The sequence below is a fragment of the Anopheles coluzzii genome, chromosome 3, assembly GCF_943734685.1.
Source record: "Anopheles coluzzii chromosome 3, AcolN3, whole genome shotgun sequence".
Taxonomy (NCBI): domain Eukaryota; kingdom Metazoa; phylum Arthropoda; class Insecta; order Diptera; family Culicidae; genus Anopheles; species Anopheles coluzzii.
This window is the reverse complement of record NC_064671.1, coordinates 86820691-86846088: the sequence shown is the minus strand read 5'-3', so window position 1 is coordinate 86846088 and position 25398 is coordinate 86820691. Positions and strand designations below refer to the sequence as shown.

Below are 25398 nucleotides of genomic sequence, written 5' to 3'. Positions count from 1 at the left end.
CAACGAATGCGACGCCGAAGATAGATCATTAATGAATTAAATAATCAAGAAGTTTGAAGTCATTTTCATAGTTTTAAAGAATTGGGAGTATTCTGGCTTTAGCGCTGAAGTTTCCACAACATAATAAGATCCCTTCAGATGAGCCTTCAATTAACCAATACCGAATGTTAGCAACAGTCAGCTTGTCTAGCACAGAGTAAAGCAAGATCACGGTGAAAGAAGCATGATCTATGTGATCTATTACATACAGCTACTCTGACTAATGTTGCTGGGCAACTTAATAATCCTTGTCCAGCAAACAAATCCAGGAAATAGCGTTCAAACATGAAATCCCGCTCCATAAACACAGAAAACCCAATTTTAGCCCGGGTTCGATTTCGATTTTGCTGGGAAAGTACGGAGCATCTTTCCGGTTGGATTGTGTTGGAACATAATTATTCCAGGTTTTCCCAGCCAACTTCCCGCAAGCCCTATCTCGGTACACGATTTCACTCAACGGCCAAAGGGAGTGTTGCTTGTGCGATGAGATACGAGAGTGGCATTGCTACTCCCTGAAGCATCGTTCCACCTTACCGGGACGCAGCAGCTGGGTTGTACATTATCAACGTTTAAGCGGTCACGAAATGTTAAATAACACACATACACACACACACACACTCCACCTCTTGATTGGGTTCATCAGCGAAGGTCGGTGGTAAGGAAAACAAACAATGAAATCTGCTCACAGTGCCACCCCTAGCCAGAACGCAAAGATTAGAGCAGGCCTAACTCGATTAAGGTCTCAGCTCCAGACCCAATTCTACTGTTCTACCGAATTACGCTCCTTCGAGGAAAGAGTATTGAGTTTCCTCCACCCGGATCGATGCTCGTTTGATGCTACCGGACCGCCAAAAACGTTATGACACGCAGATCGCAGTTCTTTGTTTCACGATATCATCAATCAGAACGCACCTTTGTATGCGTAAAGCCTTACATCCAGATTCCAGCTTTTTTTATCCGTTTTATGTTGTCTTGTTTTGTTTTCAGTTGCGACTTATACACATGATGCATTCGGAACCCCATGCCTCAAGCGAAACAAGCCATCCGAAGGGAGCAAATTGTATGCTCACACACACACTCTCACACACAGAGATTCAACGCTCGGGTTCCGATTGTCGCGAACTGGTCCCGCGATTGGGTGGTGGGGCAAACCCGCGATCGGTTTGCTTTGGCTTCAGGGGGGTAGACCTTTTGGGATGTTCATGCCAACCGATTGCGTCGCGGTTTCGAGGCAATGGTCCAGCGCTCGGTAGAATCAGTTCGAGCCGAACCGCACTGGGAAGCGGTTGGGGAAAGTTTCAGTCCAGGCTAAAGTGCGTACCGCCAGCACTTGTTACAAATACCCAATCACATTGTAGCGAATTGCAGGTGGAGAAGTTTGCGCATTAGATTCGTTAAGACCGTACGGTTTCGCAAGGTAAGGAGGAAGGTGAATCCCCCAAAAATCGTGAAAGTAAAGCGAAACGTGCTAATGTAATGTGATTCAAACGCATTAATTAGACGGCGTAGTAGGCAACGCACACGTACGATCGAGTGATCCATTCCTTTTAGCAGTGATGTTTTTAGCGTGCTGAACACGTTCTAATTAGAGTGATTTTGTTTTCTTCTCACCTTCCCGTACATTCCCGTTAGATCGCGTTTGATCGCGCCTCGATCACACGATGCTGTGGCGACAGGGGCTACTACTACTGCTGGTCGGTGTGTGCCTGGTTCTGGTGCGATCCGAAGATGAGGAGGTTATCGTAAGTGGCACAACAGCTTTCGCTAGCTAGTCATAAACATCCTAAAAAAGAATCCGCGAGATTCAACACCGTTTTGCGCGCGCGCACAAACACACACACAGACACAAACTCTCTTATCTCCCCATTCGTCGTACATGTACGACCGGTTCTAAAGACGCTTGATTGCATTCTGCTTTCTTCCTTTTAGAAATGTACTGGCGGTGAGTGCGTGAAGCTTCACCTTTGCCCGAACGGCGAGCTGAACACGGACGGTGCCAATATCATCGACATTCGCTTCAACCCGGACAATGAGTGCGAGGACTATCTGCTCAAGTGCTGCCCATATCCGGAGGGCGAAGAGGACGATGTGGTGCCACCGCCACCATCCATACCTGGGCCCAGCCCCGTACCGGTGCCGGTTCCAGGGGGACCCGATTCGGTTCCTGTTACCGTCCCTAACCCAGGCCCCGGAGGAGCGGGATCCGTTCCACCCGGCCAGGGAACGGGCCAGGTGCCGACAACACCCAGCGGACCAGGAAACTTGGGCACCGGTAATAAGCCTGCGGGTGCCGGTGGTCCTGCCGGTGGATTGGGTGGTGGTAGCACTGGTGGTGGTTCTGGTAAACCTCATGGACAGGGTCAGGGCCATGGACATGGACACGGACAGGGCCATGGAGGCTGTCGGGGTGACAGCTCCTGCTCGTCGTCTGGCTCCGAAAGCGACGAGCAGACGGTGTTGGCCGGTGCAGATCTGATTCCAGGTGGTCTCGGAGGTACTTCCGCGAATCAGGTGAAGGATCGTGAACAGGTACCGCAAGTGCAGGGTGGTGGTCCCCCTGTTTCGGATTTAGGATCTGGTCCCACCGCTGGGCAACCGGGTACCGGTAAACCGCAGCAAGGAGGCACTGGCACACCAGTTAGTGGAACTGGAGCTGGACAGCAAGGAACGGGAGGTATCGGAGGTGCTGGAACAGGGGTTGGAAGCGTTCCAACACAAAAGCCTGGTGGTGCTGGAGGAGCTGGACCCACTGGAACTGGTGCAAGTGGTGCATCCACTCAAAAGCCTGGCGGTGCTGGAGGACTTGGAGGTGGTGTAGGAAGTGCAGGAGGCGCTCCAACTCCAAAGCCTGGACAACAAGGTGCTGGAGGCGCAGGTGCTGGAGGTGTTGGAGGTTCTGGAACAGGTTCAGGAGGCGCTCCAACTCCAAAGCCTGGACAACAAGGTGCGGGAGGTGCAGGCGGTCCTGGAACAGGCGCTGGAGGTGTGGGAGGTCTTGGATCGGGTGTAGGAGGCGTTCCAACTCCAAAGCCTGGACAACAAGGTGCGGGTGGTGCAGGCGGTCCTGGAACTGGTGCTGGAGGTGCTCCAAAACCTGGACAACAAATTCCTGGAGGAACTGGTGGTGCCGGAGGTAGTCCAGCAGTCGGTCAACCTGCACCTGGAGGAGCTGGTGCTACCAGTCCAGCCGGTACCGTTCAAGTGCAACCGGGAACACAGGGTGGACAGCCTAATGTCATTGGGCTTACTGCTCCCGGCAAAGAGGCGACTCCGACACCAGGAAAGCAACCGGGCGGAGCTGGACAACATCATGGGGGCCCGGGCGGTGCTAAACAGCCCGGCACTGGTGGTGGATATAACCAAGGTGGTGGTGTGAAGGGTACCCAAACAGGTAGCTTTTTTGTGCCCTAACCCCTTACTAACCTCTGCTTGCTTGCAAATCATTAACCAATGACGGGAAATCCACCCTTCCAGCAGCACTAATCACGCATCCCATTGATACAGATAAAGTCGGAACCGGTACCCAGAACCCGCTGGACAAGACGGTCAGCGTGCCGCAAAAGTGTGGCCTGCGCAATGTGGACGGTGTGGGCTTCCGCATTACCGGCGACAACGACGGCGAATCGGAGTACGGTGAGTTCCCGTGGATGGTGGCCATCCTGAAGGAGGAGAAAGCGCTGGACCAAGTGATCAACGTGTACCAGTGTGGCGGTTCCCTCATTCACCCGTCGGTCGTCCTGACGGCGGCTCACTGCGTGCAGAACCGAAAGATCGAGGAGGTGAAGGTGCGACTGGGCGAGTGGGACACGCAGACCAAGAATGAAATGTTTGACTATCAGGTACGTTACGAGCGATCAGAAGGGGGGACACCTTTCACAGCCGTTCACTAACGAGGGATCTTCTCTTTCGCGCAGGATCGTAACGTGGTGGAGATCGTTTCGCACGCCGAGTTCTACAAGGGTGGTCTGTTTAACGACGTTGCCCTGCTGTTCCTGGACAAACCGGCCGATCTGATGGAGACGGTCAACACGATCTGTCTGCCGCCGGCGAACCACAACTTCGACATGTCGCGCTGCTTCGCCAGCGGCTGGGGCAAGGATGTGTTCGGCAAGCAGGGCACGTACCAGGTGATACTGAAGAAGATCGAGCTGCCCATTATGCCGAACGAAGAGTGCCAGAAGGCGCTGCGTACGACGCGCCTCGGCCGGCGGTTCAAGCTGCACTCGAGCTTCATCTGCGCCGGCGGTGAGAAGGGCCGCGATACGTGCAAGGGCGACGGTGGGTCGCCACTGATCTGCCCAATTCCGGGCTCGGTCAACCACTACTACCAGGCCGGTATGGTGGCGTGGGGCATTGGGTGTGGCGAGGATGGCATCCCCGGGGTGTACGTGAACGTGCCAATGTTCCGCGGATGGATCGACGATCATCTGCGGCAGCGTAATATTACTGACAGCTTCTACCTCTACACTTAGACGCGCTGCTCGCAAAATCCCGTTCCTCGATCGGCAGCGAACGTGATCGGGAATGGGCTTTTGGGATGGGAAATATGGATGAGACAATAAATTAACTAGAATAATAACGCTTGTCTTATTGTTTGTGGGCAGTGTTTCGTGGTCAGTCTAGAGGTCTCTCTTAAACCTCTATGGGCTTAGAAACTTATTCTTCATGCAGCAGGATAGTCAATCCTTGCTAAAGGGGGAGGACGGTCCATTCTAGGCTTGCACCCCTAACGGGCATGTTATTGAGTTGTTCGAGTTGACGACTGTACCACAGGACCACGCTTAAGGACTATCAGTGACCCTCAATAAGAATTTTAGCACATAGTGAGCTAGGACTTCCAAAATTACAGAAATCAGCACGCATTACGAAGATTATGCACCTTAAGAATCATTTATTCGCTAAATCCTCGCCTGCATGGCCCTACGTCTAATCGAAGCTGATCGGATCGGGCCGATAGAAGCTCGTCTGCCGGCTCTGATTCACCACATGGCCGTCAACCCACTCAATGTAATCGGGCACATGCACAAACACATCGTGCGCCCGGTACTTGTGGCACTGGCGCACTGCGTACGACGCGATGCCCACCAGAAAGTACTGCCCGGGTAGGGTGGGCGATTCGCACACGAACCCCGACCCGGGTGCCCGCTCACACGGCACCGTATCGTCCAGGTAGGTGGTGCAGATGTTCTCGCTGAGCAGCCGAAAATCCCACGCGCCCGTGGAACGCCTGATCGTGGCCGTACATTCCTGCACGGGCGCAACCATTGACCGGAGCTTCAGCTGTCGGTTGGCCGTGTTCGGTGACGGTGAGTTGCTCCAGCCAACAACGTAGCACAGGGTGTCCGGCCCGAACTGTACGCTATGGTCGGGCAGGCAGACCCGATTGGCCGCCCGGCCAAGCTGAGCACCGTTGGCTAGTACGAGCAGTGCGACGTTGTGCAGATGGCTTGACAGCACGTAGCCCCGATGGATGATAAGCTCCTCTACGGCTATTTCCTACGACAAAATACATCCATTAAAAAGTGAACGTTAACGAATCATGATCATCATTCTTACCTGCATGCGTGACTCCTTCCCGGCATCCAAGTTCCAGCGGCCCAGCTGCACCACGAGCGTGTTGCGATCCTTCTGATTAACGCACCGGGCCGCCGTCAGCACCAGGTAGTCGTCGATCAGCGTCCCACCGCACAGGAACTCTTTGCGCACTTTGCCAAAAAATTGCGCCTTGCTAAACAACGCCACACTCCACGGGAACTCGAACCGATTCGTCTCACCGTCCTGGTCGGCCCGCTCCGTGACGTCCGTCCGCTGGCCGCACTGTCGACTCCAGTCCGGATCGTCCGGCTCTTCTGTCGTGGTGGTCGTCACCGTGCCTCCCTTCTTCTCCTTTTCGTCCTCCTCCTGTTCCTCCTCGTCACTGTCGGCCGGCACGTTGGTGCTCGGTAGGTTGCAGCACTGCATACCGTACACATCGCACTCATCAATATCGTCGTCGTTCAGCAGGCGTGGCTCGATCTGCGTATGGCCCACTGTGTTGATCTGCCCGTTCAGGCACTGTTCGCGCGACACGCAAATGCCCTTATTGTTGTTGCAGCGTCGAAACTTCCCAACGGGGAAGTTCCCCTCTACCGAGGGTGGTAGGCAGGCCAGCACAGTCAGCAGCACCACCAGCACCAACAACACTAAGCATCGTTTGCTGTCAGTGGTGCGGATGCCAATTCGGAGTGAAAAAGCCATCAAGAAAAGAGGGAAACCTAACCGATACGAATGTCCAGGAACGTGTAGTACCGCGGCGTTGAATTGCTCCTCAGTACGCCATACTTGCTGCTGCCCGCTTTGGTACGCAACAGCCGCACTCACACACTGTGGTCACATTGGCAGTTTTGGGAAAGCGCAACCAAGTGTGCAAGCGGTGCCAGGCCGACTTTGATCGCACGCCACACACAGCCGCCTTGCCTTGATTGGCTGAAAGTTAATCGCGGTTAGTGGTAGATTGACAGCAGCAATATTCCAGTGTGCACTGTGAGCGCGGCAGCCGATAGCGTGGGGGAATTCCCAACCCCGTCAGCGAGAAAAGGTCAATACTTATCAAACGGACGATTACGTGCAAGTGATTGGGAAGACATTGAAACATGTACAACAGCCGTGGATTCACACTAGAAAGAAAATGCAAATGATAGCTGTATATTTGTAGATCTGTATGCATACAGTGGCTTTCGAAAATGATGTTACAGCTTGCATAGGATTTGCAATCTAAGATAATTTTGTACTGTCCGTAAACTGTTATTTGTCTGAACAGCTTTCTACTTTTTTGCGACTTTCGTGATGTGAGTTCATTTGATAATTGATTTATTGATTCACTCAATTGAAAATATGTGTACAATTAGAAGCGGTTCCGACTCCGGTAAATTCGCAATCACTAGTCCCGCCCGGTGTCAGAGTCGTCCAGAATCAAAGTCGTCCGGAGACGAAGTCATCCGGAGTTGGAGTCATTCGAATTTGAAGTCATCCAGAGTAGGAGTCATCTAGAGTTGGATTTATCTAGAGTTGGAGTCATCCGGAGTTGGAATTATACGGAGTTTTAGTCATCCAGAGTTAGAGTTATACGGTGTCAGACTCGACCGGAGTGATAAAGCTGAGTCCAGAAGTTATCCAGATTTGGAGTCATCCGGAGTTGGAGTCATCCGGAATTAAAGTCATCCGGAATTTAAGTCATCCGGAGTTGGAGTCATCCGGAGTTGGAGTCATCCGGAGATGGAATCATACGGAGTTTTAGTCATCCAGAGTTGGATTCATAAGGTGTCAGAATCGACCGAAGTGATAGAGCTGAGTCCGGAAGTCATCCAGAGTTGGAGTCATCCAGAGTTTTAGTCATCCAGAGTTGGAGTCATCTAGAGTTGGAGTCATCTGGAGTTGGAATCATCCGGAGTTGGAATCATACGGAGTTTTAGTCATCCGGAGTTGGAATCATACGGAGTCGGAATCGACCGGAGTGATAAAGCTGAGTTCGGAAGTCATCCAGAGTTGGAGTCATCTGGAGTTGGAGTCATCCGGAGTTGGAGTCGACCGTGAGTGATGAGTCGCCAAAATCATCCAGAGAGATAAAGCAATGGGGCAATGGAAAAGTGATACATCCATGTAAGCCGCGGGCCATAGAGCGACAACATGTTAAGATAGTCATTTTTCATTATTTAATGATAGCCTGAGGAGACCAAAGGCCCTTTTCGATCATTCAAATTAAATTATAGACTCCAAAGTGGCATATTCATCCACATTACCATAAGTCAATTGTTTGACTTCGAAATAAGGTGACTTTGTATGATTTGTCTTAAATATAACTGAGACAAAGTAAGATAGCGTTCCAACTCCAAAGCCAATTCTTTGCTCAGAACTTCTCCCTAGAATGGATGTGAATCAATGTAAAGATTTTCCATTGATGTGTATCAACAATTTAAGTCGAACATGAGAACTGGCTACGAGAACTACGAACATATTCTATGTACCATCAATTTAGTGAGCCACTGTATGGCTTTTGACACTTTCGTGGAAAACAAACGTATCTCTGGGAGTTTATACCAGTTTATAAAAAAACAAACACTGCACGATCAGTGGGGAATCCCACCGAGAGGACCTACAGGCTTCCAAAGGTTACCAACACACAGCCCTACCCTGTGGCTGATAACAGAAACGGTATGCACTATACCAAGCAGTCCCTCATTCGTGCCATTTGTGGCTTGCGGATAGGAAGCACTCTTGCAAAACATTCTCGGGTTAAACAATATGGCGTCATTGATGTGGTGGACTGTTTCGGCGTTGTGCTTGGCGGCTGGAATTGTAGCACAGAACGTCGAAGTTAGCACCAACAGTGAACAGGTAGGTAGATGATGCAAGATCACTAGCAAAAGTTTCATTAATTTGTGCGAATTCATCGTTGTAGTTCTGCACCACGAGCAAGGGCGAGGATGGCATCTGCGTGTATCAATATCAGTGCACGGACGGTGTGGTTAGTCATTCGGGAGAGAATATCATCGATATCAGACATCCACTGGATGACTGCAATGATCATCTGATGCAGTGTTGTGCGGAGCCGAAACAGGCTACTACCATCCCGCCGATCACGGACGGCGATGCGGATGATCAAGTAACGATTGTTCCTCCATCGTCAACAGCGTCACCTACAACAGCGGGTGACGGAGATGCAAACGACACTCAGCAAGCGTCGAAAAGACCACCGGTACACATCCCACCGTATGAGATCGAGGGTTGTGGTCACCGGAATCCGCACGGTGTGATCTTCACGATCGAGAACAATCAGTTCAGTGAGTCCGAGTACGGGGAATACCCTTGGACGGTGGCTATATTTGCTCGCACCAAGACGGAAAGTGCGCTCAAGTACCTGTGCGGCGGTGCGCTGATCGATCGGGCCGCCGTACTCACCACGGCCAGCTGCCTACACCCGTACCGGTCCGATGTGTCCTCGCTGGTGGTGCGGCTCGGTGAATGGGACATGAGTACGGTGCGCGAACCGATACCCCACATCGACAGTGAGATGGAAAGGATCTACCTGCACCCGCAGTACAGTATGACAAGCAAGGTCAACGATATCGCGATCGTCATCTTGGGCGACACGGTTGAGTTGAATCACACGGTCGGAGTGGTGTGTTTGCCACCGGCTGGCATGGTTCCCTCGACTGGTACCGACGTGACCGGTGTCGGATGGGGTGAGGTACCGAACTTTGTCGTGCCGCGGAAGCTTCCCCAGACGATCCTGAAGAAGGCGCAACTGCACCATCTGTCGCACGAGCTGTGTCAGCAGACGCTGCGCAAGCTGATGGGACGCCGGTTTCAGCTGCATTCGAGCTTCCTCTGCACCACGGCACAGGACGCGGAGATGTTGCCGTGCCGGGGCGATACGGGCTCACCGTACATGATGGAGACGGTGCCTGGTAGCGAACGGTACTACCTGGTCGGGCTTAGCTCGTGGGGCTACGACTGCAATAAGCAGGCTACACCGACGGTCCTAACGAATGTGGCGTACCATCGCGACTGGATCGATGGCGTGATAAAGGGTGAAGATCTCAACATTTGGAGCTACACGTACGAGAAGGAGCTGCTGGAGGGGCAGCAGCAACAAAATGCTGTAGATCAAAGCAGTGACGAAGAATAAAGTGGATGTTTTTGGAAAATGTTGTACGTTTTTATTGAAGTTGAGCACAAATAACTTGGAAAGAATGTTCCACCATCACGAGAACGACACTACTCACGCTGTTTGGAGTGTCCCTTTTTGACCTTCTTTTTAAAGCCTGAAACGATACGATCGATCCACTCTCGGAAATGGACCACCTTTGTCAGCACAGTATAAGGTATCTGCTTCTGATGGCAACCATATCCCCACGATACCAACCCGTGCAGGTAGTATCGATTGGTCGTGCCGGGTAGTTCCACCACAACCGGAGCACCGGCATCTCCATCACAAGGTCTTTCCTGATCGCCATGATTGGTGGTGCTGCATACGAAGCTGCTGTCCAGTATGAAGGGATACGGTCGTCGCACCCGTCTCAGCGCCTCCCGACAAATGCTCGGTTCCATGCGCTGTAGATCGAGCCGTTTCAATATCTGCGTCAGTGGTGCGTTCTCTTCCATCACTCTGCCCCAGCCTGTGGCGATCATGTTCTCCATCGCCCGAAGCGGTTGGTTGGTCGACGGCAGACACACTGGTTGTATCGTCGCTTGATATTGTACCGGATGGGCTAGCTCCAGCACGGCAATGTTGTTAAGAAGGGCAGAAGGGCTGTACCGGGGATGTTGGTGAACGCTTTTCACTCCAATATCCTCACGTGGAATTGCCATTTCATGCGTCGAGCTCATGTTCCACTCACCGAACCGTACCATAATGTTGGCCGCACGGACACCACAGTTCGTCACACAGTGTGCCGTTGTTAGGATGGCTTTCGGGTCGATCAGTGCCCCATTGCAGCAGTAGCGCTGCTCCGGCAGCTGGAACAGTGCCACCATCCACGGGAACTCGCCATATTCTGCACGAAAATCTTCATTGATCATACGTTCCACGACACCGTTCAGATTGAGCTGGCCGCATTCCTGGTAGGAGAAGCTTTCCGGGGTGAATTGACCCATTAGGGCAGTAGTTTGCGGTGGGTCGGCGGCGTTTGGTGGTATGACAGGGAAGGTGGTTGTGTCCGTTTCTTGCAGAGAATTATCATCCACTAACGCAGTATCGATTATTGATGTAACGATGTCGTTGGATTCGGAAGATGAGGTGAGTTCGAGTTGCGCATCCGAGGTGTTGGTAGTGGGTTTTGCCGATTTCTCGATAGAATCGGTGGCATTGTTCACATCGGTAGACTCCACCGTCTGTTGATCGGGAGTGATCGGACGAAGGGGAATCGGGAGTTTAGTAGGTTCGGAGGCTCCAGTGCCTTCACTGCTCTTTGCATCGAGTGATGTTCCCAATGAATTTGCAGTAGTAGCCGACACGGGTGTAGTGCTTGCTTGTATCTCCAAGATTTGATCTGATTCACCAACAGGATTTGGAGTAGTAGTAGTAGTAGTGGTAGTAGTAGTAGTTGTTGTTGTAGTCGTAGTAGTAGTCGTAGTAGAAGTAGTACTGGTTGTCGCACCTATCGATAGGTCGTGTTTCGCTACCTGCGTCGCGTGAAACTCCTCCGGAAAGGCACTTTTCGGACAGCAAACCTCCTCGTACGCAGGACATCTGTTCGAACGCAGGCGGAAGGTACGCACGCTGCACGCGTCACCTTTTACGCAGTACCCTCTGTTACTGTCGCACTGGGTGAGCAGCTTCGGTCTGTTCCTCGACGGCAGCTGCTCGCTCCGGTCCGGACAACAGTAATGCGTAGCATCGCTGCAAGTTGCCGCCCGTAGATCCACTTGCTCCTGATCGGGACATTCTGCCTTCGTCCTACAGTAGCCTGCCCTGCTGCTGGCGGTAACACATTGCTGCGGAGATACAGACGATCGGTTACAACGAAACAGTTGGATTTACCCAGCAAAGGAAAGGAGGGGGGGAGGGTTTTTTTGTCTACAAAAGCAGGGGAAATCCATACCTCTTGTTGGATGTAGTCTGCCTGTGCAGCGACCGCTACCAGCAAACATCCCGCTACTAGCGCAACCAAAACGAACCGATCCACTGCGAAACACCACCTTTCCCTCATTATGCTTGAGAATACACTGAAGCGGGACAGATTGATGAATTGTTCTCCTTGCTGGCATTGGGTTGTGGGTTTTACCAACCCAGTCAGTGATAACAGCTGATGGTCGATCGGGGGGTCTAACTAGCCGAGCGCGTTCCAGCGGGAATATTTTGCCTTGTTTGTGCTGCAAAACAGTACCGGTACACTGCACAGATGCAAGCAGCTTTGATAATGGCTGAGTCGTTTAAATTGAGTCTCGACTTCTAAAGCAATAGAAAGGTTCTGATACTGTGAGTTCTTCTTAACTTGATTGTTCATTTATACATTTTACATCATAGACATTTTTAATTTATATGCATTAAATTTCAGTTCAGTAATAAATTGTATCTTTTTATGTTTTTTTTTTTGCAACAAGAATTATCAAACCGCAGGCGGTTGGAATTTACAGATCACAGTCAAAATAATGTATTGTTCACCTATCATAATGGATGATTAGGTAGAGTAAAATGATAATCTTCAACGTACGGTTTGAAGAGGCACACTGACTCGGGATTTATACAAAATTAATGCAAATAAGAATAATTAACACAAAAAATAATTGAAACTGATACGGGTTAATTCATATTTACTAGAACAATTTAATTTACTACTAATTTAATTTCATGTAATATGTTATGAAGATTATAAAGAGATTATTTTTCCCTCATTTGGCATAACATGCTGAGCCTGTCTAGCCCTGCCTAAGCCACTAATCAATTTGGCTATCTGTAACTTGTTGGTGTACCCGTAGCAGAATGATCAGTCCACCGTATGAGAGGGGAATGGGGAGGGAAGAGCTACTACACTCACTATTTTTCTACTTTTTGTCAATTTAACTACGTTACAATTTACGTACATTGAGGGGGGCGGTCGGACAGTCTGTTCGACAGTTGCGTGGACTTCTGCAGGGCCGAATGAAATCGAATCCAAACCGAGGTCCCATCACCTCGCAGCAACGACTTAACTGTTATACAGAACAATGTTTCCCTGTAATGTACTTATCTTATTTTGTAGTAAAGGCAAACATTGTGAACATTGCGCTCTCAGAAATCGATGCTTTAGAGACTACAATTGGTGACTGAACGCCAAAAACCAAGCGCCAATGATTGTAAGTTATAATATACTGACATGACCGCGTAGATCGTTACACAAAAAGAATAATAATAATAATAATAATAATAATAATAATAATAATAATAATAATAATAATAATTATAATAAAAATAATAATAATAATAATAATAATAATAATAATAATAATAATAATAATAATAATAATAATAATAATAATAATAATAATAATAATAATAATAATAATAATAATAATAATAATAATAATAATAATAATAATAATAATAATAAAAATAATAATAATAATAATAATAATAATAATAATAATAATAATAATAATAATAATAATAATAACAATAATAATAATAAGGAGAAGAAGAAGCAGAATAAGACTATGTATTGACATAAGATGGACGCTACGTTTAAAGATGATAGTCTAAGAAATGATGAACAATAATCAGAAAAATACATAAAAGCAATTTTAAACCCATCGTTGCCATGGAGACACTAATGTTTGACAGTAACTAAGCGATCATTTTCTCCCTTCTATATCCGATATTTGAATATTGAAGGTAGAATAATACATGGCACAAGGTGTTGTATAATAATATGACATGGTAATACGATTAGTATCGTCAATAATCATCCATTAAACATTAATCATCATAATTACATCGCAGTCGAAGATCACGATTGCATAAAAATGCAGTTTGCATCGTTTGACAAGTGCATCTGCAATGGAAATTGGAAATGAACAATCAGTTATTACTCTCTATCTGAATAGTCGTTGGTGATAGAAGTTTTGCACAATTTCATGTGCACAAAAGGGATACAGACGAATAAAACAAAAACACCGGAAATCAATAAAATGACACATTTATGTTCGAAAATCACAGATCAATGACCGGACCAGTGGAACCGTTCGAACAGTGCCAACGGTCCAGCAAAAGTGCAATACCTTTTCCTCCGGCCGGTTCGCACAAAACCGTAAGTGGTCGAATCGTTTCGGCCGTTTAATCTGAATAGCATTAGCGCTTGATCGTTGCGTGTAGAATAAATATATTCCCGTGTTCTCTTTCTATCTTCTCTCTCTCACACAGCCTCCCATAGGCGAAAGATCCCACGATCGAACGATCGCTTTCGCGCACACCGTCTTCTATACACTAATGCTAATTCCTTCCATTGTACATGCCACAACGGTAGAGGTATGCGTGAGTACAGCGTACCCGACCGGACCCGATCGTTGCCTACTACGATCGGTCATCCATCAAGCTCGAAGGGATTGCGCCCCTCCACGTTTGCTCAGTGTGCTTGCGAGTACAAGTACTAACACTCCGTAGTGCGTAGAAATCGTAGAGACCTCAGAGCCAGAGTAGGGTCACCACCACGGTACGTATTACAAACGATCGGGTCAAAGGCAGGCAAATGTTCTGCCGGTTGTTTTTTTTTTCGCAGGGGGAAGCAGCGATTTAGTTGCTGGACCTGTTTTATGAGTGTGTGTGTGTTAGTTCTGCGGGTCCATCTGAAATCAGTGTGTTTCCGTTCCGGGCCGGCTAATTGCAAGCGGCGCAGTAATACACTGTTGGGTTTTTTCGATATTCAATAATGCCAGCGACAAAAACCAGTTTTTTCATTGGCAGGGTTATACCGCAGGGCCTCTACTACCCACGCTCTCTAGTCTAAATTGCCCCGCCCCCCTCCCCTTTTTGCCGGGTGACATTGGAACTTTAGTAACACTCATCCCCTCCCCCCCATCTCTCTCCCTCTCGCTCGGACCCCTTCTGACTGTGGGTCAACTTCATGCAACTGTTGCAAACAGAACGGAAATGATCAAGCACTTCTTGGCCGGGCTGAAACCAGCTGCTCGGTGTACAGTGAAAGCCATCTTGTTTTCCATCCAATCCGCAAACAATCAAAAAGTCAAAAGCTCTGCTAGATCACGTAGACACAGCGCAGGGTTTGGGGGATTCGTCGAAATGTCTAACAAACGGTTCAGGTTCCCAATTTTGCACTCTAGCGATCTGTCTGTCTGGCTTTGTGCGTGCGATCTCTCTGTTTGCGTTCAATCAGCCGGTTTTTGGCTGATTCGATCAGCCTGAATGCTCGCCCTTCCTCGGGTCCCGCCGTCCCAACTCCCAAGGGAAACCGGTTCCCGGGCCAAGGGGATGGGATGTTGGCCGCGGCGGGGCAGTGCATCATCTTCTTCAGCCCGGGTGGAGAGGCCTTTTTTTCGTGGTAGTCGTGTTTGTCAGTTCGTCGCCACCCGGACTCACTCCCGCGACACGGCTCCCGCTGCAACCCGCTTGCGTTTGTGCGCGTGTGTGTCGTGCGGCCAAGCACACCAACACAAGCGCGCACAGGCACGAATCCGGCCCAATCAGCTCCGCGCGCCGCTTAAAACATACTAACGCACCGACGGCACACTTCATTCTCCACAGAGCCTAGCGGCGGAGAGCACACAGTACGCGCGCACCATCCGAGCACAAACCATGCAGCAGTTCCGTGCGGCGCTGGCGCTGTTCGCGCTGGTGGCCATCGCCGTCACCCGCCCGACCGCGGCCGACGATCTCAGCCTGGACGATCTGATCAACTCCGTGTTTACGACGGCGGCGCCCGGCAAGGGAGCGCCACCGCCGACCAGTGCGCCGCCCCTGCCGCCGACGCCCGACGTTGGCGTGAAGGTAAGTGTGTTTGCACCTCCCGCAAAGGAAGTCCCTAATCCGGCTTGTCTTCAAATCTGATCAGGGTGGACCGTGCGGAGGGGAAGCGGTATGCATCCAGAAGTATCTCTGCTCGAACAGCAGCACCTCCGGCGAGGGCCTGATCGATATTCGCTTCTCCGACGACAACCCGTGCGTCGACTATCTGCTCCAGTGCTGCTTCGAGGAAGACATTGTAAGTATTTGTTGCTGTTTTTCTCGTGATAAGTGTCTGAGTGCATAAGTGATTGTGATTGCCTTTTTTCCTTTCCCTTCGGTTAAAGATTCAACCTCCTCCACCAGTACCGCCGGCACCGGGTCCGAACCCCGGTCCCGGTCCGAGCCCCGGTCCCGGTCCGGCCCCGATTCCACCGCCCATGCCCGAATCGCGATGCGGCCGCCGTAATGTGGATGGTATCGGGTTCCGCATCACCGGCTCCAAGAACAGCGAGGCCGAGTACGGCGAGTTCCCGTGGATGGTGGCGATCCTCAAGACGGAGGAGGTGCTCGGCCAGCTGCGCGAGAACGTCTACACCTGCGGCGGTTCGCTCATCCACCGGCAGGTCGTTCTGACCGGCGCCCACTGCGTGCAGAACAAGCAGCCGTCCCAGCTCAAGGTGCGCGTCGGCGAGTGGGACACCCAGACGAAGAACGAGATCTACCCGCACCAGGACCGATCGGTGGTGGAGATTGTCGTCCATCCCGACTACTACAAGGGCGGCCTGCACAACGATGTGGCCCTACTGTTCCTCAACGCGCCCGTCGAACCGAACGAAAGCATCCAGACGGTATGTCTGCCCCCGCAGGACATGGCGTTCAATCACGAGACGTGCTTTGCCAGCGGCTGGGGCAAGGACGTGTTCGGTAAGGCTGGCACGTACCAGGTCATCCTGAAGAAGATCGATCTGCCGGTCGTGCCGAACGATCAGTGCCAGACGGCGCTGCGCACCACGCGCCTCGGGCCCAAGTTTAACCTGCACAAGAGCTTCATCTGTGCGGGCGGTGTGCCCGGCAAGGATACGTGCAAGGGTGACGGCGGTTCGCCGCTCGTCTGTCCCATCCCGAACTCGCCCCACCACTACTACCAGACGGGGCTGGTCGCGTGGGGCATCGGCTGCGGCGAGAACGGCATCCCGGGCGTGTACGCCAACGTGGCCAAGTTCCGCGGCTGGATCGATCAGCACATGGTGCAGCGCAACTTCGGCACGGACAGCTACACGCCCTAGGTGGCGACAGTAGAGTAAAGAATGCTTTTTTTATGAACGGGCATGAAGAAGAAGAAGAAAGGCTTGCAGCTTATCAGCTCGAGGCACATACACACTGGGATTTGACCCCATCGGGACGACCCCCGACCCAAATTCCCAACAAAGTGACAACCCCAAGACGTGGTGTGGTGTGAAAGCTTTTTGCCTCTTCCATCTAGCACCAGTACGTGATTTATGATAACTTTTAAAAGAACAAATGTGTAAACACAATAAAACTCCTCTAACAGACAAAATATTCGTATGCCGTAGCTCTCTCTCTCTCTATCTCGCTAACTGTATTCCAAACAAATATTTGTCCGAATGCTTCACTTCAACAGCAGGGGTTCGTTTCAGCAAAACAAACAGCGCCGTGAAGTGTCTTCCAAAATTTATTCTACTTTTCTTCTTCTGTATTTCCTACCCTGGGACGGCTACAGGCCGAGACGGAACGGCCAGCAAAATAAATGGGGGGAAAAAACGACAAAACAACGAGCAGGAAACGAGTTTGGTAACATCGCCCAAGCTCCAACCCAGCGAACGATCGCCGGTCAAGGTGAGTTGGCTGACGGCATTCTTCAGGGTCAGCGCCTTCTGCGCGATCGTATTATAGCTGCAGCACGCAGGCAGAAGAACATCGATTGCAGCAATATCTACCGCTGCTACTGCTGCTGCTCTTCCTCCTTCGGGAAGAGATCGAACACGGGCCAATTAGCACGGCCAAATACGGAGGGCGCAAGCAAGGAGGTGCCAAATGGCGTTTGCGCGAGTCGGGTGGAAGCGGGCAGAGTTAATTATTATTCCGCACAATTTGTCCATCCGGGTCCGGCGCTGTTGTTTGTTTGCCAGGGTTGCTTCGATTGGATGAGTTTGGCACGTCACCACTTCGAGGTGAATGCTGCTGGTGTTGGGAGTTGGGAGTTGCGGCTGCGAAATGGTCAAGATTATTAAAAAAGGCAAAACTGAATCATTATACAGGGGGTTTTGTTGCTGTTTGTTTTGCACACAGGGAGGATTTTCCAGGTATTTATAACGATCTTCGACGCAGCAAACAAACTATCCTCACAAACATGTTTCAAGGTTTTTTTTGTGGTTGTGCCTTGAACGAGCTGTTTGTTAAAAGCCTAGGAAAGTCCACCAAAGTTCGCCATTTTCGGGCAAAATAGGTAAAAAGCTGGAGGGGATTTTTGTTGTTTCTACCGGAACCACACAAAAAAAAAAAAAACATCATCGATTTCCCCCCTCCCAAAGATTGTGAAAGTTGCCAACAATTTCGAATCTGGGTTAGGTTCGGGCGGAGCCTGACGGATCATGAGGTTATCGGGCGCTCTATCGGGGGTTTGGTTGTTTTGGTTGTCTTGGATGCTGCAAAGCCTTGGCAAGATTCAGCCGAGGGACGCAGCATTAGAATAAAGATTTCATGCTCTCCTCCCCCATCCCCCATCCCCCTCCACACTGGAATGGAAACCGGTCGGCAGTTGCACCGGTGTCCCAAGCAAAAGGGCAGGGTAGGGGGAGGAGTGTGATCGTTTCGGAACCTACAGGGAGCTGCGGGGATTCACCCGCGGACGATCGCAAGAGGGGGAGAGGCGGCGGCACGTGTGTTATCGCAATCCGGTTCTCTGGAGCTCCCTTCTAGCCAACACACACAGAATCCGATCGGATCGGATCGGATCGTACGCACACCACCGCAGCCCAGCCGCGGCTAAGGCGGTGTCGGTACCTTAAAGCCATACGATCGCGCGTCCGCGTAGCTCAATCCACTACTGACCGCGGACGGTGTCGCACGCGGTTTGTTGTGCAGCCTCACTCACATCGAATCTGCCGGTAAGCTTCCGAACCGGGTGCCATTGAACGTGTTTATTGTTAGTGTGTGCGTGTGTGTGTGTAGTGTTTGGAGGTGAGTATTGAACGCATTTGACATGGAGGGGAGGGGAATTCAAACACGGTGCCCAAGATAAGGGAAGGCGGCACACACGATCGTCTACCGATCGTATGCGCATTTTCGTACATCTATGGGTAGGGGTTATCGTGCGAGATCACCTACAAGCGGGTGCAAGTGTGTGTGTGTAGTGTGTTTTATTTTGGTATTTCCCCCGCGACTGATGATTGCTCGGCGAAATCAATACGAAACATAAAACCGGAATGTCCCCGGGATGCGCAGGCGATAATTACAAAACGCTACAACAGCGGCTTGCTTGCTTTCGCGTCAATAACAGGAGCTAATCTAGCTTCAGTTTCTAAAAAGCAGAGACGGCATTTACAGCCTAATTTGTATTCTGGTCGGGTGAGGTCGGTCGCACCGTTGTTGTTTCACATCTCTAGTGTGTGATCCTCCTGTATGGAAGCTGCCTTGTATCTTCTCACACACTGCCGTATAGACGGCACCACTGGAGCATCAACTACTCTGTCAAAAGCTGAATGATTTAAAACCTGTTTTACTTTTGCTTTTGCTCCTCTTCCAGGTCCATAGGCCCATCCCCAAAACACATCCCAACGACACAATGCTATCGCGAACGGTCGCGGTGCTTGCCGCGGTAGCGCTAATGGCGGGCCTGGTCGCCTCCCAGGATACGCTCGACGACCTCTACCTCTCGCTGTACAATCTGACCGAGAACAAAAACACTGTCACGGAACCGCCAGCACCACCGCCGGCGCCGGCAGCAGCAGCAGCTCCTGCGGCGGCCCCCGCCCCCGCTCCGGCCCCTGCCCAGCCGCGCTACGTAAGTAGTTGGGATGTTGAAGTAGCTTCTAGCGATGGGTAAAGTTGGCAAAAATCCGGATTCGACTCCGATCCGACTCCGATAACTTCAGAAGCGATTCTGGAAGGTAGGTCCGCCTAGAATGATCCGGAGTCTTTCCGAATCTTCTGGAGCCGTCCCGTATCGGAGTCGTCCGGAGTGGCCCGAAGTCGTCCGGAGTCACTCGGCGTCGTCCTGAGTCGTTCGGAGTGCGATTCGTTCAAAATCGGAGTCGTCTGGAATCGATTGGAGTCTCCTCCGGACGACTCTTGACGACTCCGGGCAACTCCGACTCCTGACGACTCACTAGTAGTGTCCCTTAGTACTCAATTAACACGAAACCGTTTGCCTTCCTTCCCTTGCAGACCTGCACCGGCGAGTGTGTACAGTACTATCTGTGCAGCGACAACAAGATCATCACCGACGGCGCCGGCATCATCGACATCCGTGTCGGCGAAGATCCGGCCGAGGAGTACGAGTGTCCCCACTTCCTGAACACGTGCTGTGAGAAGGACTCCGTGCTGGATGAGCCGCCCCCAAGCGCTACCAAGGCACCGCCGACCAGCGTGCCGGATGCGCGCCGTCCGACCTGCGGTATGCGCAACGAGAACGGCATCGGCTTCCGCATCGAGGGCCAGAAGGATGGCGAGTCCGAGTACGGCGAGTTCCCGTGGATGTTGGCCGTGCTGCGGGAGGAGCGTGTCGCCGACAGCAACCTGAACGTGTACGAGTGCGGTGCGTCGCTGATCGCGCCGAACGTGGTACTGACCGCGGCCCACTGCGTGTTCAACAAGCAGAAGGAGCAGCTGCTGATACGGGCCGGCGAATGGGACACGCAGACGCGCAACGAGCTGTACCAGCATCAGGATCGCCGGGTCGCCGAGGTCATCACGCACGAAGCGTTCAACAAGGCGTCGCTGGCGAACGATGTGGCACTGCTGATACTCACCGAGCCGTTCCAGCTGGCCGAGAACGTGCAGCCGATCTGTCTGCCGCCGAAGGGGACGTCGTTCGATCGCACCAAGTGTTTCGCCTCCGGCTGGGGCAAGAACGTGTTTGGCAAGGAGGGCAAGTACCAGGTGATACTGAAGAAGGTCGAGCTGCCGGTGGTGCCGCACACCGAGTGCCAACAGTCACTGCGCAGCACGCGGCTGGGCAAGCGGTTCGCGCTGCACCAGAGCTTCCTGTGCGCTGGCGGTGTGGCTGGAAAGGACACGTGCCGTGGTGATGGAGGCTCTCCGCTGGTGTGTCCGGTTCCGGGATCGCCCACCCACTACTATCAGGCGGGTATCGTGGCGTGGGGCATTGGCTGCGGCGAGAACGGCATCCCCGGTGTGTACGGCAATGTGGCGTTCTTCCGCGACTGGATCGATCAGCAGCTGGTGCAGCGTAGCATTCTAGCACGCGACTATGTGTACACGCCGTAAGCTCCACTCTTGGACTCAACTCTTTTGACGAAAAATGGAGACAATCGTTTAGTAACGTGCAGCATATACTTGTATTAAGGTTGACGTAATAATAAAAACCTAAAAAAAAAACATAAATATGCAGAATTTCTTAGTATTAAATTGAAGCGCGCTTGGAGATTCAAAAGGAAGATTCCTTCAAAACGCCATCAGATTCATTGGGAGTATTCATTGCTGCCTTCGACAAATAATTGACAATGAAGAAATTAAAACTGGAGGATTGGATATGATATATTCCAAGGTCTATACATTATTATAGGTCAGTCTGTCCATGTGTACTTTGACAACTCTCCTCTTGACAGTCGGCGAGAACAAGGATTCGTAAAAAATCCTCAGCAACCATAGCTGCCCTGCTGACATTCTCTGTATAAATACTCAACTATCACGGCGACCCAACATCAGAGCTTAAACCCCACCTTTAGTCCAGCTTCTACGCCAGGATGTAAAAGCAGCACCATCGCAAACTGTCACCTCATAGTCACCTCACAAACCCACAATACTCAGAGGTGAATGAAGCCAATTGACTCAAAGTCTCTATCAAACTAGTAACAAAATCTTAATTAATCCTCTCAGCAAACGAAAGCATTTTCATGAATTAAACTTATGCTACAGCAGTATAGCAGTGTACAAATTGCAGCTAGACCAATGTTTATTAGACTGTCGGAGAAGAACGACAGTTCATACAAATCTTGCCCAACACACTCGCGATCAGCTGATGAAGGGTTTGAAGGACGACTCCCAATAATCAATCATTTAAAATCGACATCCTCGCATAAATCCGATGTTCATTCGACAGATGTTCAGTTTTGCTAAGCGACTGAGTTGCTACTATCTAGCAGAAGGTTAGAAGAAGGAGTAACTTATAGTGTATTTCAATTATAGTTGCATTCTCCAGTTCAAGGAAAATTCATTGATCAACACAGAACAAAGCCCAGTTCTTGAGAATTGTTGATTAGATTAAATGGCTTGGGTGATCATTGCTTACACCAAAACAATCGTCTCTTGTACGATCGTGACTTACTCTCATATTTTATAACCGTTCAATCGTACAATCATTTGTTGTGTCAATAACGGCAAGGGCTCGCCAATGAAAGGGTCTGCTGAGGGATTATCTTAGACGAAATGGTATAAAAGAACATGAGAGTGATCTTGCTTGGGAAGATCTCGTCTGTAACTCTCCCAGCAAAGACGCTATCAGTGCATTTCAGTGCAGATTGCAAACCGGACAAATTACTACGAACGATCGTGTGTGCTTGTATGCAGTTATCGCTTGAAGATGCGGTGGCAAGTTGGTGCTTTCTTCATTCTGCTAGTTACCTTCGGAGATCCTGCGAAGGGCCATGCTATTAAAGGAATAGAGTCCGACGAGAGTTGGGATACACCCAACTCAAACGCAAACACATCTCCAAACGCTGTAAGTATGCAGTGGAAGGCATCAGTGAAAGTGTGTTGCAAACTTGTCCTATCCTGTAACCTGACCCTGTTTACAGAGCTGTACCGGCGAGTGCGTGCCGTACTATCTTTGCAAAGACAGCAAGATCATCAAGAACGGTAGAGGTGTGATAGATATTCGAGTTAATGCTGAACCTGAATGCCCTCACTATTTGGAAACATGCTGTAATGCACGCTCCGTGCTAGATAGTCCTCCACCGGGCGTAATCAAACCATCGGGACGCACCGAGCAGGTCCGTCCGACCTGTGGTGTGCGCAATAAAAATGGGCTCGGTTTTAGCGTGACCGGTGTCAAGGACGGTGAATCACATTACGGTGAGTTCCCTTGGATGGTGGCCGTAATGCTATCAAGTCCAATGGACAATAGCGACAGTATCTTGAATGTATACCAGTGCGGTGGTTCAGTGATCGCTCCGAACGTTGTCCTGACGGCGGCACACTGTGTGTTTAACAAGCCGAAAACGCAGCTGCTGCTTCGGGCCGGCGAATGGGACACACAAACAGAACATGAGCTATACATGCACCAGAACCGTCGAGTGGCTGAGGTCATCTTACATGAGGCGTTTGACAACGAATCATTGGCGAACGATGTGGCACTGCTAACCCTCGCCGAGCCGTTCCAGCTGGGAGAAAACGTGCAGCCGATCTGTCTGCCGCCGAGTGGAACATCGTTCGACTATCAGCACTGTTTCGCTTCCGGCTGGGGTAAGGATCAGTTTGGCAAGGAGGGCAAGTACCAGGTGATACTGAAGAAGGTCGAGCTGCCGGTCGTACCGCACGCCAAATGTCAAGAGACAATGCGATCTCAACGGGTTGGCAATTGGTTTGTGCTGGACCAGAGCTTCCTGTGTGCCGGTGGCGTGGCCGGGCAGGATATGTGCCGTGGTGATGGAGGCTCTCCGCTGGTGTGCCCGATTCCGGGATCGCCCACCCACTACTATCAGGCGGGCATCGTGGCGTGGGGACTCGGGTGCGGCGAGGATGGGATCCCCGGCGTGTACGGCGATGTGGCGTTCCTGCGCGATTGGATCGATCAGCAGTTGGTTGAGAATAGTATTCTAGCACGGGATTACTACACATTCCAAGCTCAATAAAAATTTAAGCCTCTTGAACCAGAAGAAGCCATCCGACATATTTGTTTTCTTGTTTAATCGAAATGGTTGTATGTGTTTCACTCCTGGTCCTTTCAACGAACAACAAAAGAATATACTCATCAATGTCTGAAGATATTAAGCCTACGCTTGTTATAAGGATAATTAATAAATCCTCAAAGTCAGCTGATAGTGTAGTACATGCAGCTTTCCAGAATTTGTTTGTTTGATTTCAATCCTTTACTCTTCTTCTTCCCCTGTTTCATTCGGTTATTCCCGTTTACAACCGTGTTAAGCGTTCATTATCAACCTCAATTGTCAGCATTGCCCTCTATCTATAGGTACAATTAGATTGGAAAGAATTAATTTTATTCTCCAAAGAGTTGACCGCTGGCCAATTCCTCAGAGCGTGCTCTGTCACCTATAGAATAAGACATTAGACTCGAACAAATGTATAGAAGTGTCTTGTTCGAGAGTGCTTGTCGGGTACTCGCCTTCCCATAAGTTTGATCGAATCCAATGTCTTGTAAGATAGGTGACAGGTCGAGGCTTTAGTATTTGAGAAACAAACAAAATCCTTGATGGAGGATCGAAAGATAAAGAGATTATTTGTGAAATTGCTGATATTATATAGATAAGTTAATGTTACACGATAGTTCATTTATATGAGTACCTTTCCATACTAGGATATGAATACATCTCATACATCATTTATATATTTATGATTAAAATTGCATTGCGTTGATTGCATTGCCATACTATTGCTACGCATTAAATCGATCTGCCATTGAGCGGAAAAGCTGCGTTAGAGATCTTGGAGTGCTCCTTGACGCTGAAAGCTGAGCCTATCACAACCAGCTAGAGCACGTTGTCGCTAAGGGAAACCAAATGATCAGTTAACTAAAACTAATATCGCGCGACATTTCTGACTTGGTCTGCATCAACACGCTGTACTGGTACGGTCAGCGCTGGAATACGTTTCGGTAGCTTGGTGGCCATCAGCATTGCGCTTCTGGAGTGTCCAAGTGGATTATGATAGTCGCTGTACGCTCTTAGACTTTCAATCGCCTACCTTGAATCTCGTATGTACCCCGTGAGTTCAACGTTATCTGTGATTATTATTAACCCGATATATGGCACGCCATGTATTGAATGCTTCAAGAGAATCGTGTCCGTTAAATGTTAAATTTACAAATAACAAATACAAAATTGATCTAGCTAGATTCATCTTCTTGGACACAACAACAACCGTTGTCGGTCCAGGCCTTACTGGTCCGCTAATTGCCTTGGCTTTCAGTGGCCTATTGATTGCCCATAGCAGGATAGTCAGTCAAAGTCATACGTTACACTTTCTTGGCTTGACCCCTTAACGGACATGTTGGTAATGCGTGTGACTTCACAACTGTACCATGAAATCAGCCCTAGCTAGATTAATAAATATTTAATGAAAAAACTAGGAATATTGTAAAAAAACACCAATGAGCCCCTGCCTGATTGACGCACAGAATATATAAATCAAAATTGAAACTCCCGTACTTTCCTTACGATTCCCTCATTCCTGTCTGAACTGATAGTAGTCATGAGAAAGATTTAGCTGTTAAAGTGGAAGCTGAAGTTCAAAAAAAACGCGAAAGCGAATAAATGGTAAAGAAATACAAAAAAAAATGAATATTTGAATCAAAATAAAGTATGAAATAATACCCGCTATCGTAACTTGGTCGCTTGGTAAAAAGAAAAGAAACGATCGAACTGCTTCACCATTAAGACAGTTAGAAAAAGACTTACAGAATAACTTTGATTAAAATATCCGAGATAGAAATGTAGCTTTCATTTACTAGGGGAGAATGTAATACCACGCTAAAGTATGTATAGATGCAAGCTTAAGTTATT

At 49.9% G+C, this 25398-nt stretch overlaps 7 protein-coding genes across 10 annotated transcripts; 5 read left to right on the top strand and 2 right to left on the bottom strand.

Annotated features, from left to right (window-relative positions):
- Positions 1-1292: 1292 nt before the first annotated feature.
- Positions 1293-4618, top strand: LOC120955476 (collagen alpha-1(I) chain-like). Of its 2 annotated transcripts, XM_049609156.1 has the most exons (6): positions 1293-1456; positions 1672-1781; positions 1969-2899; positions 3083-3430; positions 3544-3878; positions 3954-4618. In XM_049609156.1, the coding sequence occupies exons 2-6, from the start codon at positions 1701-1703 to the stop codon at positions 4509-4511; spliced, it is 2253 nt and encodes a 750-aa protein (XP_049465113.1). In that variant the 5' UTR covers positions 1293-1456; positions 1672-1700; the 3' UTR covers positions 4512-4618. The 2 variants fall into 2 exon arrangements, with proteins under 2 accessions (XP_049465113.1, XP_040232307.2); XM_040376373.2 differs by having other exon boundaries at positions 1969-3430.
- Positions 4619-4901: 283 nt separating this feature from the next.
- Positions 4902-6698, bottom strand: LOC120955479 (chymotrypsin-like elastase family member 2A). Its single transcript, XM_040376378.2, has 2 exons — positions 5596-6698; positions 4902-5535 (listed from the first exon to the last, which is right to left on the bottom strand). The coding sequence occupies exons 1-2, from the start codon at positions 6274-6276 to the stop codon at positions 4966-4968; spliced, it is 1251 nt and encodes a 416-aa protein (XP_040232312.2). The 5' UTR covers positions 6277-6698; the 3' UTR covers positions 4902-4965.
- A 1534-nt stretch (positions 6699-8232) lies between these two features.
- On the top strand, positions 8233-9725 carry LOC120955478 (phenoloxidase-activating factor 2-like). Its single transcript, XM_040376377.2, has 2 exons — positions 8233-8412; positions 8477-9725. Exons 1-2 carry the CDS (start codon positions 8320-8322, stop codon positions 9704-9706), a joined length of 1323 nt encoding a protein of 440 aa, XP_040232311.2. The 5' UTR covers positions 8233-8319; the 3' UTR covers positions 9707-9725.
- Positions 9713-11810, bottom strand: LOC120955477 (serine proteinase stubble-like). The gene is made up of 2 exons (XM_040376374.2): positions 11622-11810; positions 9713-11514 (listed from the first exon to the last, which is right to left on the bottom strand). The coding sequence occupies exons 1-2, from the start codon at positions 11727-11729 to the stop codon at positions 9796-9798; spliced, it is 1827 nt and encodes a 608-aa protein (XP_040232308.2). The 5' UTR covers positions 11730-11810; the 3' UTR covers positions 9713-9795.
- A 2293-nt stretch (positions 11811-14103) lies between these two features.
- On the top strand, positions 14104-17017 carry LOC120956595 (phenoloxidase-activating factor 2-like). The gene is made up of 4 exons (XM_040378205.2): positions 14104-14207; positions 15257-15499; positions 15564-15713; positions 15802-17017. Exons 2-4 carry the CDS (start codon positions 15308-15310, stop codon positions 16741-16743), a joined length of 1284 nt encoding a protein of 427 aa, XP_040234139.1. The 5' UTR covers positions 14104-14207; positions 15257-15307; the 3' UTR covers positions 16744-17017.
- A 1435-nt stretch (positions 17018-18452) lies between these two features.
- Positions 18453-21043, top strand: LOC120956596 (phenoloxidase-activating factor 2-like). 3 transcript variants are annotated; one of them, XM_040378207.2, is made up of 3 exons: positions 18453-18585; positions 19224-19481; positions 19865-21043. In XM_040378207.2, exons 2-3 carry the CDS (start codon positions 19263-19265, stop codon positions 20924-20926), a joined length of 1281 nt encoding a protein of 426 aa, XP_040234141.1. In that variant the 5' UTR covers positions 18453-18585; positions 19224-19262; the 3' UTR covers positions 20927-21043. The 3 variants fall into 3 exon arrangements, with proteins under 3 accessions (XP_040234141.1, XP_040234140.1, XP_049465126.1); XM_040378206.2 differs by having other exon boundaries at positions 18498-18658; XM_049609169.1 differs by lacking the exon at positions 18453-18585 and adding an exon at positions 19028-19050.
- Positions 21044-21121: 78 nt separating this feature from the next.
- Positions 21122-23511, top strand: LOC120956598 (phenoloxidase-activating factor 2-like). The gene is made up of 2 exons (XM_040378208.2): positions 21122-22379; positions 22456-23511. The coding sequence occupies exons 1-2, from the start codon at positions 22242-22244 to the stop codon at positions 23509-23511; spliced, it is 1194 nt and encodes a 397-aa protein (XP_040234142.2). The 5' UTR covers positions 21122-22241.
- Positions 23512-25398: the final 1887 nt, after the last annotated feature.